The 14,326-nt window shown below is 40.5% G+C and overlaps 1 protein-coding gene across 1 annotated transcript in view; it reads right to left on the reverse strand.

Annotated features, from left to right (window-relative positions):
* Window positions 1-4,330: 4,330 nt before the first annotated feature.
* The window catches only part of usp31 (ubiquitin specific peptidase 31), a 31,872-nt gene continuing 21,876 nt past the window's right edge, over window positions 4,331-14,326 (reverse strand). The window contains exons 10-16 of the mRNA XM_079829210.1: window positions 13,544-13,621; window positions 12,057-12,186; window positions 10,371-10,490; window positions 9,895-10,120; window positions 9,630-9,788; window positions 8,847-8,999; window positions 4,331-8,560 (exon numbers count right to left, since the gene is read on the reverse strand). Coding sequence (XP_079685336.1) covers window positions 7,068-8,560; window positions 8,847-8,999; window positions 9,630-9,788; window positions 9,895-10,120; window positions 10,371-10,490; window positions 12,057-12,186; window positions 13,544-13,621 — 2,359 coding nt within the window. The 3' untranslated portion in view covers window positions 4,331-7,067. The remainder of the gene's footprint in view (window positions 8,561-8,846; window positions 9,000-9,629; window positions 9,789-9,894; window positions 10,121-10,370; window positions 10,491-12,056; window positions 12,187-13,543; window positions 13,622-14,326) is intronic.

The following is a 14,326-nucleotide window of genomic DNA, read 5'->3' on the forward strand; positions in this document are numbered from 1 at the left end:
AAATGTTGGACCAAATGTGAGCCGCCTACCTGGTACAAGGGGTAACGGTTTAGCTTTGTTGGAAGCTCCACATTAGCTCCTGCTGGTAGATGTCGTAACGACACCATCTGGGGGCACAAAAGTATCGTTCTCCACTGAAGGCATTTCAAAAGAAGCTGTATTCTGATTAAATATCTTTTGAAAAATCTGATTAAGTACATGTGTTAAGCAGATGTAGTCTAGATGCATTCATTATATGATAACATGTAGAACGATAAACGAAAATACAATATATTCAATATAATTTTGTTTGTTTTAGTTAAACGTAAGTATAAGTTAATGCTGGTTCTGATAAAAAGGTGTCAGAATACACAGCGCGTCGCAGTTTATTGCGGATGGGGCTGCATAACCGCAGACCAGTCAGGGTGCCCATACTGACCCCTGTCGAAAGTGCCAACAGTGGGCAAATGATCATCAGAACTGGACCACGGGGCAATGGAAGAAGCTGGCCTGGTCTGATGAATCACGTTTTATTTTACATCACATCGATGGCCGGGTGCGTCACTTACCTGGGGAACACATGGCACCAGGTGCACTATGGGAAGAAGGCAAGCCAGTGGAGGCAATGTGATGATTTGGGCAATGTTCTGCTGGGAAACCTTGGGTCCTGCCATCCATGTGGATATTACTTTGACACATACCACCTACCTAAGCATTGGTGCAGACCATGTACACCCTTTCATGGAAACGGTATTCCCTGGTGGCTGTGTCCTCTTTTAGCAGGATAATGCGCCCTGCCATAAACCATAAATTTGTTCAGGAATGGTTTGAGGAGCACAACGAGTTTGAGGTGTTGACTTGGCCTCCAAACTCCCCAGATCTCAATCCAATTGAGCATCTGTGGGATGTGCTGAACAAACAAGTCCGATTCACCTCGCAACTTACAGGACCTAAATGATCTGCTGCTAACATCTTGGTGCCAGATACCAAAGCACACCTTCAGGGGACTAGGGGAGTCCATGCCTTGACGGGTCAGGGCTGTTTTGGCAGCAAAAGGGGGACCAACACAATATTCAGAAGGTCATAATATTATGCCTGATCTATATATATATATATATATATATATATATATATATATATATATGCCTGTTGTCTAAAAACACAATTGGAGATGCAATAGTCAGAATTTCAGAGCTAGGTAGTTTACAAATCTCAAACTAACAATAAATAGAAAAGCTATTAACTTTATGGCAAACATAAAATGCCACAAAGAACAAAACTTTAATCAATGAAGTTCCTCCAATCTGTAAATGATTTATGGATTAAACTGTGCAAAGAGCACTTTCAGTGAGCTGCTTTCTAGACTGTGTAAATTAATATCACAGATGTTAAACAGGCCTATATTCAGCATTGCATTTGCACTCAACACCCAAGGAGCTTGCCAGTCCTCAAAAATAGCAGCTAATGATAACAGCACTCAGAAGAACTGGGCTGTTCACGAACACAAATGTCTGTCAGAATCTGTAATGAAGAGAGAGAAAAAAGGGATGCTGATGATGCTGTATTTAAAAAGGCAAACAGAAAAGACGGGAATAGAGGGCGTTTGAAATGCAGCACATGGTATTAGGTCTGCCGGTGCTTTTGAACACCTTGCCGATGCAGTTTGCTTATAGAGACAGCTTTAGCCACTGCTGAGCCACGTGAAAACTGGGTGAAGTTAAGCTAAAAGCAAACAATAAATATTGTAGTTGTCCCTGGAGGTTTGGGATATTGAGGGAGGGCTAAGCCCTTCATAATGTTTGCTCGAGTTGAAGTGTAGCCTATATCGAGGCCTCAAATGAAATAATAGGCTCCTTTTTTTCATCAGTGCAAAAACACATGGGCCGCTATTCAAGTGGAACACTGTCTTTTCTCAACGCAAGATTACAAATGTAAACATGCACCTGCCATATGAAAAAATGGAAAACATTGGAGCTGACGCACTAATTTAATATGAATGTCACATGATAATTAGCTCCTTTTGCACGCTTAAAGGGATAGGTAACTCAAAAAGGAAATTTACCCCTGATTTACTCACCCTCAAGTCATCCTAGACATTCTTCTTTCAGACGAATAAACTCAGGGGGGTTAATAAAGGCCTTCTGAAGCGAAGTGGCACGTTTGTGTAAAGCCGGGTGCACACTGTGCGATTCCTTTAGGATTGTTCCTTGTCTGACTGTACGAACATGATCCCCGCTGTCCATGTCACACTGTAATTAATGTCAGGCTGTATGATAGTCGCGCTAAAAACGGACACGTACAAGAAAACTCGTCCGGAGTTTTATATCATCAATCAATGACGCGTTCGGTGAAAGTGAGCCGCATTACACGCGGGATTGAAATGGTGGCTACAAAGAAATCTCAAGCGCTCATTTTGGTCAGAGTTTGTCTTGAAAAACGGAGATAATTTGACGGTGGTCGTAGGAGAAGTCACACTGCAGGATTGTGCGCCAAATCTTCTGATACTGCCAGAATTTAGTCTGAGGTAAAAATTTGATCGCATCGGTCATTAATCGGCGGACGGTGAACATGTCAAACTAACGATCAAAGACTTTAGATTTTAGCCTAGAATCAGAGGAATCTTTTAGGATTTGCCAAATTTGTCTCAGACGGCCAAATCTCACAGTGTGCACCCGGCTTAAATTTAAAACGTTATAGACTAAAATATAGAGATGCACCGATTGATCGGCCAGGGATCGGAATTTGCCAATTTTCTGCATGATCGGCCCTGGTCGGTGATCGGCCGATCAGTCTCACGTGTCTCCGATTTTGAGCCGATCCGGTGTCTACATGCGGCTGTGAGCGCGAGCACGGCTGCGTCATTGACGTCACAGCCACGCTCGCTCTCAGGCATGCAAACATGTCGTTGCCATGGACGTTTTTTACTGTGAGCGAAGAAGACATTAATTATGCCATTTGTAAAACTTGTAAGGTTAAAATAAACCGCGGGGAAACCACCAGGAAAGCGCACAACACGACCAACCTAATTAGACACTTAAAACTCCATCACCACCCTGGAACAGAGTACCGTAAAAGTTTTATGATATTGGTTCTGACTACTGGAATTTTGGTACCGTGACATCCCTAGCTGGCAACATTTATTACCCAATTACTGAACTATTATTTGGAGGAGTATTGTACACTTCAGGTTTGTTCATTCATAGGATCTTTTGACTTTTGTTAGACAAGTAAAAAAGAGAAAAAGGTCAATTTATAATGTTTTGTTTCATAAAGCAACTGATTTTCAGTTATTTGTTATTTCTACTTCTTTCCAGGCACAAAACACTTATTTTTTGAGAGTTGTTCAAGTGAGAGAAGATCCTGTTGTAATGTTTAATATTTTATTTTATAATAAAAATAAAATTTTGGTTTGAAGAAAAAGTGGATTTTTGTTTGTATAGCCAATGCTGTCAATTATAGTTCTTAGAAAGAAAACTGGAATGGCCAAAATCTGCGAATCTGCATATTGACGAACGCAGAAGCGCAGAGGATAGAGAAAAACAAAACACATAAATTAGAGTCTAAAACTATCATTTTAAAAGAGAAATGGCGAAGGAATTCGATATAAGAGGGGCTTGAGTTTGTTGCCCAGACCTATCCGTGAGAGGCGTCAAAGCTTGCGATGCTTCTATACATCGCGTCATCTTTTGCCATAAGTCGAATTGCGTACGGCTTTCCATCGGAAGTTAGTTCTTTTAGTCTATAAAGTCTTAAATGTGGATATTTTTCCTACACAAATGCGCCACTTCGCTTCAGAAGGCCTTTATTAATCCCCCGGAGCCGTTTGGAGCAGTTATATGATGGATAGATGCACTTTTATGGACTTCATAAACGAGACAACAATTCACTGGCATTAATGCTTGGATTAGCCAGGACTTTTTTAATATAACTCCGATTTTATTCGTCTGAAAGAAGAATGTCATATACACCTAGGATGACTTGAGGGTGAGTAAATCATTGTCAAATTTTCATTTATAGGTGAACTAACCCTTTAGGACATGACTGTGTTTACATTAAACTCTTACCCATACTAGAATGATTCCTTTGGTGATGGCCTTCACTGTGAGCACTTTATAAAAATTGAATTACCAAGTTAATCACCAATTTTCAGAAGTGCAGAAAAATAAAAGAGTCTCCCGAAAAGCTGCCTGTTTTACCCCAAACAGGAAATCTTGTCACAGCATAATGTTCTAAAGCAATGGTGGCTCGCTCCATCTTGTGGTCAACATCGGATATTACAGTGTTTGACGCAAAGAAAAGTTCAAAACCAAGCTAAGCAAATACAATTATTCAAAATAACTTCAAGAACAAATTTGAGGTTAGACCTTTAATACAGGTCTATTTTTTAATCATAATTCAACCGCCAACTTACATTGGGGAGACAATGTTATGAATACAAATGATTCTTCAAAGAAATGCATTCTTTAAAATAATAATAAAAAAAACTTTAAAAATAAAAGTGCATACACATAACAAAACATACAAATAAATTAACAAAAAGCATTTGACACAGTCTCATGCAACCAAACATTTACATGGTTTATTATTATTTTCCTCTTTTGGTTGACCTAGACTGACGTTTGTATAATAAAATGACTGCCCAGTTATAAAGCCCACCAAAGCGGGTACCAGTTTGTGAACAATACATAAAAACTGCTCTGGGCCGAGATAAATCATTCCAGTGTGTAAACCAAAGAGCACGCATATCATAAGACTGATACAGCTTCGTTATAATGATAAAGTCATCCGTCCTATCCAAACACTTGATAAGACCATGTCATATTAGCACTTCAGCCATTGAAAATATCCCATATGCAATAAGACTTAGAGAGGGTAATAGCACTTCTCTGAATTTATGGTCCGAGAAACTCACAACCTAAGACATGGAATGACATGAAAGTCAAAATGAATGTAGTGTATCAGCATTGCAAGCGATGCGGGAATTGTGTGCACTGAATGGAGGCTGATGATGAAGGTCAAAATGAGATACGACACTCCCTACAAATAACACATCACGCCAGCGAAATGTGAAAAATCAAAATAGGTTGCGCCTATAGAAATATTAAAAAAACAAAATTCATCTCATGGAAACAGGGAGGTCATACCATAAAGAACAGCTTATGAATGAATAATAATAAAAAAGGAGGTAAAAAAGAAAAAAAAAATAGCATGAAAATGCAATGCCAATTGCAAGTTTTTGTATACATATGGTTAAAGCTAATAATTTATGCTCTCATATTACAATATTTATGAAATCAAAGGTTCGACAACTGTGCAAAAAAGCAATAAAAAGGAAAATTCATGCTGTTTTCATAAAAAAAAAGGGAAAAAAAAGGAGACATTGATAACCAGACTCGTCTTGTTTAGCAACAGTCACTTGCATAGTTAAGTGCATGCGTCAATGTAATCATGCAATACTGCTTTGTACAAATACTTTTTTCAGTGCACACACAATATGGGCCTGTCGCGAAAAAAGGAAGAAGAAGCGTGCTACACATTAGGTTCATTATTAAAGTATCTATTTTAAGATATAGTGTGCTAAAAGGGAAGGGTTTCTGAGACCGAACAGCAGCATGAAAATGAGAACGGTTGGCGTCAGCACCACTTGGATTAATGTTTTAATTACAGGGCAGCAAGCTGAACAGTGGCCGACGTAATGACACCATTATGCAAATGTAACAATAATGACTTGTTTAACCTTATATTTCTCCTGGCATATATAACAATTTGAATTAGTCCAAATGAACTTGTCTAAGCTTACTCCAGATGGAAATATATTTAGGTGACCTATTATGGCGTTGACAAGTATGCAAAATAAACAAATGCCTTTCTGTCGAGCCAATTCAACTGGGTATTAAAATCACAAACTCTTGGCACACCAAACAAAATAAAAAAATAAACCCCATTATCGTGGTGAGGCATTATAATCCTGAAAATTATTTCGATTTACATTGATTAAATGTTTTTAATTACTATTGCATATGCGCACAGTATTTATATTTAAAATAATGTTCCTCTAAAACAGCAACATTACCGAATAGAGAATGTCAATATATCTGTTCTCCTACAAAGTGTTGAAAACTATTGCACTGGTTTGTCCACAGATAAGTATGGAGATAAAAACCGTTGCAGGGTTCAACTCCAGCTCACTCAAGCCAAATGAAATCTGCTCATATATGTTGGCATTGGATTTTGGTGGGCATGAAAAGGTTCAAGTATGATTATGTGGCTTTCAAAATTTCATTATAAAAACAAAGAGAGATACAAAACAATTTCATGCAGGGCTTACACCGCCTCCATTAATATCCAGATATGGAGATCGCACAGCATTTTGCTGGATAATAAACGAAACAAATTGAGTTTAAAGATTGTCCTCCACTAATTTACCAATCAAAAGATCACATTCATACAGCAACAATTCAGCTATCGGCACATTTCTAAGGGCAGTAACGCTACTTGAATACTTGTAACTGCTCTCAAGTATAAAAGGATAGAGTTGGGGAAGGAGAGCAGCCTTTGAGAGGTACCAATGAGATTGTTCACTGCTGAACCACGTTAAGTCTACGGCCAGGATTCGTGATGCAACTCTTCTCGATCTCATACTGTATCAGTGCCAGGGGAACACTGGACTGTAAATAGCACCAAGTGTAGATGTGGAGTGAATTGGTACAGTACTCCAAGGAATAACGCAAGAATCTAATATTTCATCATAAGTGACTTGTCCAAAGAAAAAGGAACGGTACCAAGATAAAAAGTATTGTACATATTATCCATTACACCTAAGCATTATTGGAGGGAGAAAAAATATGTACAAAGTGCTAAGTTAAAACATTCCTATTCAGAGTCATGAACAGTAGTAGATTCATTTACCATACCTTGCCAGAGGCAACGATTTGGTTCCATGGCAGGATAGAAAGGCGCTTTCTGATAATTTACATATTTTCTTTGAGAAAAGTAAAATACAGGTATATACTATATACTTTATATTCTTCTTAGGCACGTCAAAAAATAGCTGCATTACAGAAAATAATGGAACTGCTATTCAAATTTCATTGAGGCGTCTGTGTTGGCCGTGCAGAGGATTGCATGCTGGAAGAAAGCTTTCTAGATGATGCCATCTTTTCAAGAGGCCTCTTCCCATTGATGGGTGACTGGAGACTAGTCTCAGAATTGGAAGACTTGGACTTGCCTACTGCTAAGAGAGAGCGTTTGATAGGAGTGGAGGTCTTCGAGGACTCCTTCTCATCAGTGGCAGCCTTGCTGGAGCGCGGCTCCGGAGAGACCTGCTGGGAAGAGTTTCCCGAGCCTTCGCCCTCGTCAGCATTGAGTTTGTTCTGGCTGCAGGACTTGGCAGACCTCTCGACAGCCTTCTTGGCGAGAATCGAGGCCTTGCCCAGATCAGCAGACCGCCGAGTCTCTTTCTGCCGAAGCGCGCTCTTGAAAAACGAGAGTCCCTTGTCCTCGGATTTGCTGCTGCGGCGGAGGTCTCTCGAGGAGACGCTTGGGGAGCGCAGGCTGGTGACTGAGGAACTACTGCTGGAGCTCCTCACTGGCTTCCTCTCAGGCCGGCTTCCCTCGGCAGTTCTAGGTTGGGATGTCCGCGGGGTGCCACTGACTCTTGACTTCTCTGCAAGGGGACTGGTGTGGGCCAAGTCCTTGCTGGAGCCTCTCTCCACCAGCTTCTTCTTGCTAGAGTTTCTCTCAGCCGCAGAGGAGCTCTTCTTGGATGTGGGCGATGGAGAGGCAGACGATTGGGGCGTGGAAGTAAGGGAAGGCTTCCCCTTTGTGCCTCCCGACACTGGAGACTCCTGTGCCTGCAAGGACTCTTTCCTTCTGGAGGGTGTACCTGAAGGTGTACCCTTGGTGCTCTTGGGAGAGTCACTCTTCTCTTTTAGATTGGTTACTTTGGTGCCCTTTGCTTGAGGGCTGGAAGACACTTGAAACGATGGAGATTTTGTTACTGAAGAGGTGCTCTGGCGTTTCTTGGAGGACTTCGCTTGGTCTCCCTTGGTCTTAGTGGAGCTCTTCTTGCTGGCGGACCCTTCTGCTTTCTTCTCCGACCCAGAGCTCTTATGCTTCTGCTCTTTGGAGTGCACTCCAAGAGTGTTCTGGTCCACAGCATTAATCTGGTTGTTGTTGTCGATGGGCTCACCTTTAGAGCTCTTTCTGTCGGCCTGTGTTGGAGCTCTACAATAGGCTTCGTCTAGAATTCTTTTCCCATTGCTGTCATCACTACAATTACCCTCCATCATGGCCAGTGGGGCTTTACTGCTGGGCTGACGCTCGTGTCTGCTGTAGCCGCCGAAGCAAGACGTGGACACTTTGTCGTCACAAGCTTCTCCTATCCTCTCTAGAGGAGGGGAGGAGCGCGAGTCCAAAGAGAATCGTGAGGGCGAGCTAGATCTCATTTGTAGTTTTGCTGACAAAGACCAGGAAGGTTTCATCCCGTTTTCACTGAAAGCCAGAGGACTGGTAACCGATGATCTTGAGGACAAGCTCTGCCGCTGAATGCTTCTCACGAAGGGCCGCGATGAAAATCCTCCTTAACAAAAAGGACAGAGAGTTTTAAACTAATGTGCTGATACAAGACTGAATGAAAAGAGCATTGGCATGCAGTTTTGTCTTAACTGAGCAAGGCGGGAGATCCTGTGTTAGTAAGCGCTAAAGCTACAAGAGAGAGAAGACATAATAAAGAAAGGCAAGAGTAAAACACTGGCACAATACACAGAATAAGAGGACACAAGGAAAATGAGGTTGGCTTCTAAAGATTTATTAAAGACACTGGAAAGATAAACATCCATGTTAGGAGGCATTACGATGTTTCTCACCATCATCTTCACTGCGATCACCGGGAAACTCCACCGACTCTGCCAAAGAGATCAGAGATGTGCGTCTTGAGGAGGCTCCAGAAGCCAGGCTGGGCGGCCTGCTGCCTGGTAGCCGGTTAACCCAGTGGTCACATAAAGACGAGCTGGTGGAGCCTGAGACGGTTACACAAATCCAAAAACAAGGATCTTCATTTACAGGGCCATGCTTTGCACTGTTGTAAAATTGTATTTCCCCCCAAAAAAAACATGTCATTTAAAATTTATTGAATAATAAAAAACAATACTATGTTTTCTGTTCACTCTCTTAGAATGAAATGGTTTTGATACTCTACTTTTCATATGTTGTGATTGGCTAACCTATTGACAAACCACTGAAATAGACAGTTGATAGTTGTTTTATTTCCACTTTGTGGGACCCCAAAACTAAGAAACCCATGATAGAATTTTCATTTTTGGGTGCGTTATTTCTGTGCTAATGGCTCCGATGTCAATATTATAATGATTTTGAATGACCCATTTTTGTAACCATCTCCATAAATGAGCAGGAGGCCCTTCATTGCAAGATATATGTCTATACAGTACATCAAACATTAATTTTTAATTCTCCAGAACAGAATCTCTACTAAAGGCTAATCAAAGAGTGTCATTCTAATATTCAAAGCAGTTTCACTGGGCTGGAAAAAGAGGGTCACTTGGCAGCACCTTCACAAGCCTTGGAAATGAACAAATCAAACGAGTCAGCAAACTGTGTCAACCCAAAACTCAACAAGGAACAGAAGTCACCTGCAACAGAGCTGTTTGCCGACCAGGAGGGAATAGTTGTCCTCCTTTGATAGAACAGAATGTATGCAGTCTGCTGACAGACATCCTCATCAGCTATAGGCTGAACCTCACTGTCATCGAAGCAATACCACTGCCCATCAATGGAGTTCTTACAGTACGCTGTTAAGAGTAAAAAAATCAGGGAATGAGATATCAAATCCACCAATCAAGGAGGAAATACAATACTATTTTGAAGTAAAGTTCCTAGTTGTCTATAAACCCTTACCTGTGTAATGCCCTCCATGCATGTTTCCATGATGGTTACACACAGCATAGAGGTCATAAAGGTAGTCGTCTGGGTTTCGGCCAAGTCCGTAAGGTCGCCTCCATGGTGACCAGTGGGAGGGTAAGCTCCAGCTGCTCTGGCTTCTCTTCACCACATGGGGTGCCATATCCATACCAATCAAAGGAAATCTCACCATGTTTTGCATCTTAACTCTCCTGTCCCCTTCCTTGAAGACACAAGGACCACATATAAGTAAGTGAGCATTTGGCACACACCTTTATCCAAAGATATTGAATAGGAATGCTAACACACAGCTTTCTCCAGTTAGATATTCATAATAAACAATGGATCACCCCCTAGTGTTTAATCTTTTAAGTTACAAGTCAAACTTTCACCACAGGCCACTCTACCACACATTTGCACTGCATGTTGAGAGCACCATTTGCGCAGGTGATGTGACTTGATTAGTACAGCACCTGTCTAAACCTCTTGAGGTGCAGTATGAGAACGTCAGGCAGGGTCCACAGACTGAGTTTGATCCGACCCTGTTGCAGCTGCCTGCAATGGGGGCAGCGCCAGGCATCGTCTGGCGCCAACTGGAAGGCATACAGGAAGCAGAAATAAACAAAATCAGTCAGAGGGGGTTTACATTTTACAAATCTGGCTCTTTCTTCGTTTCCCTTAAAGCACAGCCAGTTCCAATCCCTTTTTTAACTGCCTGAAACCAGCTCTGGCTAACCACAGTGTATATTTATACGCTATGTGGACCCATTCCAGGGTTAAAGACGTGTTTGCAAAAAAAACTAGCAATTTTAAAACAGCACTGACAGCAGAAATAGAGTAACCTTGACATGTCCACAAAGGCAGTTCTAGAGAAGTGAAAATTAAAGTGTGATAACTCTTTTAAAAAGATAGTTAACCCAAAAATCGAAGTTCTGTCATCATTTACTCACCCTCGTATTGATCAAAACTTGCATGACTTACTTTTTTCCATGAACACAAAAGGAGAGTTTTAGTAGAATGTACAAGCTGCTCTTTTCCATATGAGAAAAGTGGATGGGGCCTGTCAAGCTCCAAAAATGACAAAAGCATCATAAAGTGCCTCTTGTGAAAGGAAGAGAGAGAAACTTAGGGTGTGTTCACACTTGGCAGGTTTGGTTCAATTCAAATGAACTCATTCGGTCTCTTAGTGTGCGCCAAGCAAGCACTTCCAAATGAACTTTGTTGCATCTATATTTCAGTCAAATCTCATCAAAGACATCTTAAACCAAAAACGGGGCATGATGTCACAAGATGCAACCCTAAAAAGGACAGAATGCTCAACCACACTTTATTTTTCTCATCATAGACACTACGTTGCGCATTGCAGTTCAGTACAGGCATCGGAACCACTGTCTCTGTGTAGCAGATCTGTGTAGCAGATTTGGTGTGCAAAGGAGGATTTCCTGGCACTGTTTTGAAACCTTTACCCATTTTTATAAGCTCTTTACGAGTTCTCAGCTAGTAAAAAATGCCATCATATGTACGCACATAGAAGTGCGTTTAGCCCAGCACACAGTATTTTTTTGGTTCAAGTTCCACTGCAAAAAATATAAAAGCCAAACTACAAGTGTGAACACCCTTAAAGTCTGTGTAAATTAAATATGTGTTCAGAGTTTGTCACACCACAGACATTTTTTTTTATTAACCACCCAACCAAATTCGAATGATAAAAAAAACAGCAAGTAAATCAAATGGCTTTTCAAAATCTTGAAAAAATAAGCAGCATTCTCTGCTCTCAAACGCTGGGGGCTGATGCAAATGTGCTCTAGTTTTTATAGTGTTAGGGGAGGGGCCATGCTCAGTGGCTCCAGTGCATCATCGAGCCACTGTTTTAACCACACCCAAAAAATCCTGAACACAGAAATGGTGAAAAAATTCCGTACTACACAGTTTGCAGTCTTTGTAAAGTGTTTCAGCAATACCTTTCTAACATTTGCTATTCACTTAAAATCTCATTTGACAGCCTTGGTCCCTTTTCATTTTCATTGTATAGAGTGGTTTGGTCATTTCTCCTTTTGAGATCCACAGAAGAAAGTCATACAGGTTTGGGAGACATAGATTGTGAGTACATGATGACAGCATTTTTAAAAACTTGAGCGTGCATTAGGCCAGACTTTTACCTGCTCCTCTTTGGTGTAGAGCTGGAAGCACTGAGCGAGGGTGCAGGCCTGCGGCTGATGGTGCTGCTCTCTGTGCAGATACACACTCTCAGCATCAGGGATGTACTCTTCCTCAGTGTGTCCAAACAAACTGCGGGAATCAAAATATACACTGGAGTATACACTTATTTCTTATATCCAATAAGTGTGGTTTAATTGTCCAAATATCACGCCGTTTTCTACATAAAAACTACAGACTAGTATTAATTATATTAAAGCTGCAGTCCGTAAGTTTTGCCTTTGGTTGTCATCTCTCTTTGAAACCAGCAATTGCAGTTATTTGCGGAATTATGTTTACACGGGTTGTGCATCGGCACGGGTCCTCAGCGTGGAAGAATCTAATGTGTGGCTGGCAGTCATTTACCACACCGGATTGGATACTGTACTTCGGATTCAGTTTCTACATCTTGTAAGTACAACCAAAATAAGAATTTTCACCGGAAAACGTCATCTGAACAAGTAAAATGTCTGCCACTTTTGTTCTGACCAACTGAGAAAAAAATCATTACAATAAATTACGCTATCAACGGTGATTGAATCCAATGATCGCTTGGCTCATATCACATCAAAGCGTGCAAATCATTATTATCGTTATACTTTGTTCTCAAATTGTTAATGGTAACAACAGCGTTACCTGTAGAAGTGTAGATTTTAATTGAATTAAAAGTCTAATATTTTGCTTTTGACTATGGGTGAATCTCCAGTTGTCACTGATGATTGTCGTTTGGAACTTTCTGAATTACAATCCGCCATCAAAACGAAACGTTTAATTTTTCCATCTGCTGTGAGAAAAGACTATAAATGATCCACCACATGCAGCATCCTCACATGCGATATAGCCTACCCCGGACTCCTTTATGTATACGGACGGGACATAATGACGCAAAGACGAGCGGCGACATGCTCAAATTTCTTACGGAAAGCTACCAGTACCAATCAAATTATAAAAATAAAAAAAGTTACGGACTGCAGCTTTAATTATAAATTTTACTGTTTGTTTTTAAAGCTCTGAATGTAACGCCTCCTGAATATCTTTGAGATCTTTTAAACCCAAACACATCCGTTTGATTTCTGAGGTTTTCTGAGCAAAGAGTGCTGATGGTCCCTAGAACCAGATTAAAGTTGAGGGTTGACCGTGCTTTCTCTATTGCTGGGCCAAAACTGTGGAATAATCTTCCAGTTTCCCTCAGATTAGTCTTTTCAGAATCTGAACTTAAATCCAAGTTAAAAGCGTATCGTTTTACCCAGGCTTATAACGGTCCATAGAGTATAAGGATCCATCCCCTTTCAGTGTTTTTCATACTCTCCTTCTCTTTCCATGGCGGTCTAAATTGTTTATATTTATGTCTGCCTTTTTAGCAACGTTTTATACAGCACGGTGGTCAACTTCTGTTGTTTTTATTGTACTTTAGAAATACATTTTGATTTGATGGCTTGGTCATTCTTACCATTCTTTGGTCTCTTTGTCCCACTCCACTACAATCTTAACATGAGGAGGTCCTCCTGGTCCACAGGATTTATATGCTCTACAAAGGAGAGATTGAGGAAAGACATGTTCACCATGATTATTTAGTATATCAGGGGCGTGCGGTCCATATAAGCTGCGAATGCTCCGCATACCCAAGCCATTGGTGGACTCGCTGATTAGTATTAACACTATAAATGACCATAAATTCCCTTGTTTGATGTGTTCCATAAAGCTTACATGATATTATAAATGTTAGTCATGCGTATGTAACTCTGTAATTTATTTATTTTGCCAAACGACTGTAATTTTCTTCAAATCTGTAGTTCCAGCTTTGGTGTCTACGCTCTGTCGTTATGTATCGTCATCACTGTCCGGCGTTCTCATTGGTTTGCTGGAATATGCTGGATTTCACAAGCAGAGTAAGCTGTGAGCGGATCTCTCGCCCAAGAGGAACATTTAACTGTTACTGCTAGATCTCAAATCACCGAAAATCACATTATGTTTGATACAAAACTAAATAGCCTGAATCAAGTGAAAAAAGGTCATAAACTATGTTCATAGTATTTCATTTTCTCCCTAGGGAAATGTATTTTTAAACGAAAACTGTTAACTGTTAAAGACAGACCTACTGTAAGCAGAACTGTAACTATCCGAGGCTGTTAATCGGCAGTCTGTGTTTGTTAAAGTCATCAATTTACATTCTTTCAACTTATTTTTAAAATAATTATATTTGTATTATACTTACATTTATTCTAATTATTTT

This window comes from Gobio gobio (genome assembly GCF_949357685.1).
Source record: "Gobio gobio genome assembly, chromosome: 1".
NCBI lineage: Eukaryota > Metazoa > Chordata > Actinopteri > Cypriniformes > Gobionidae > Gobio > Gobio gobio.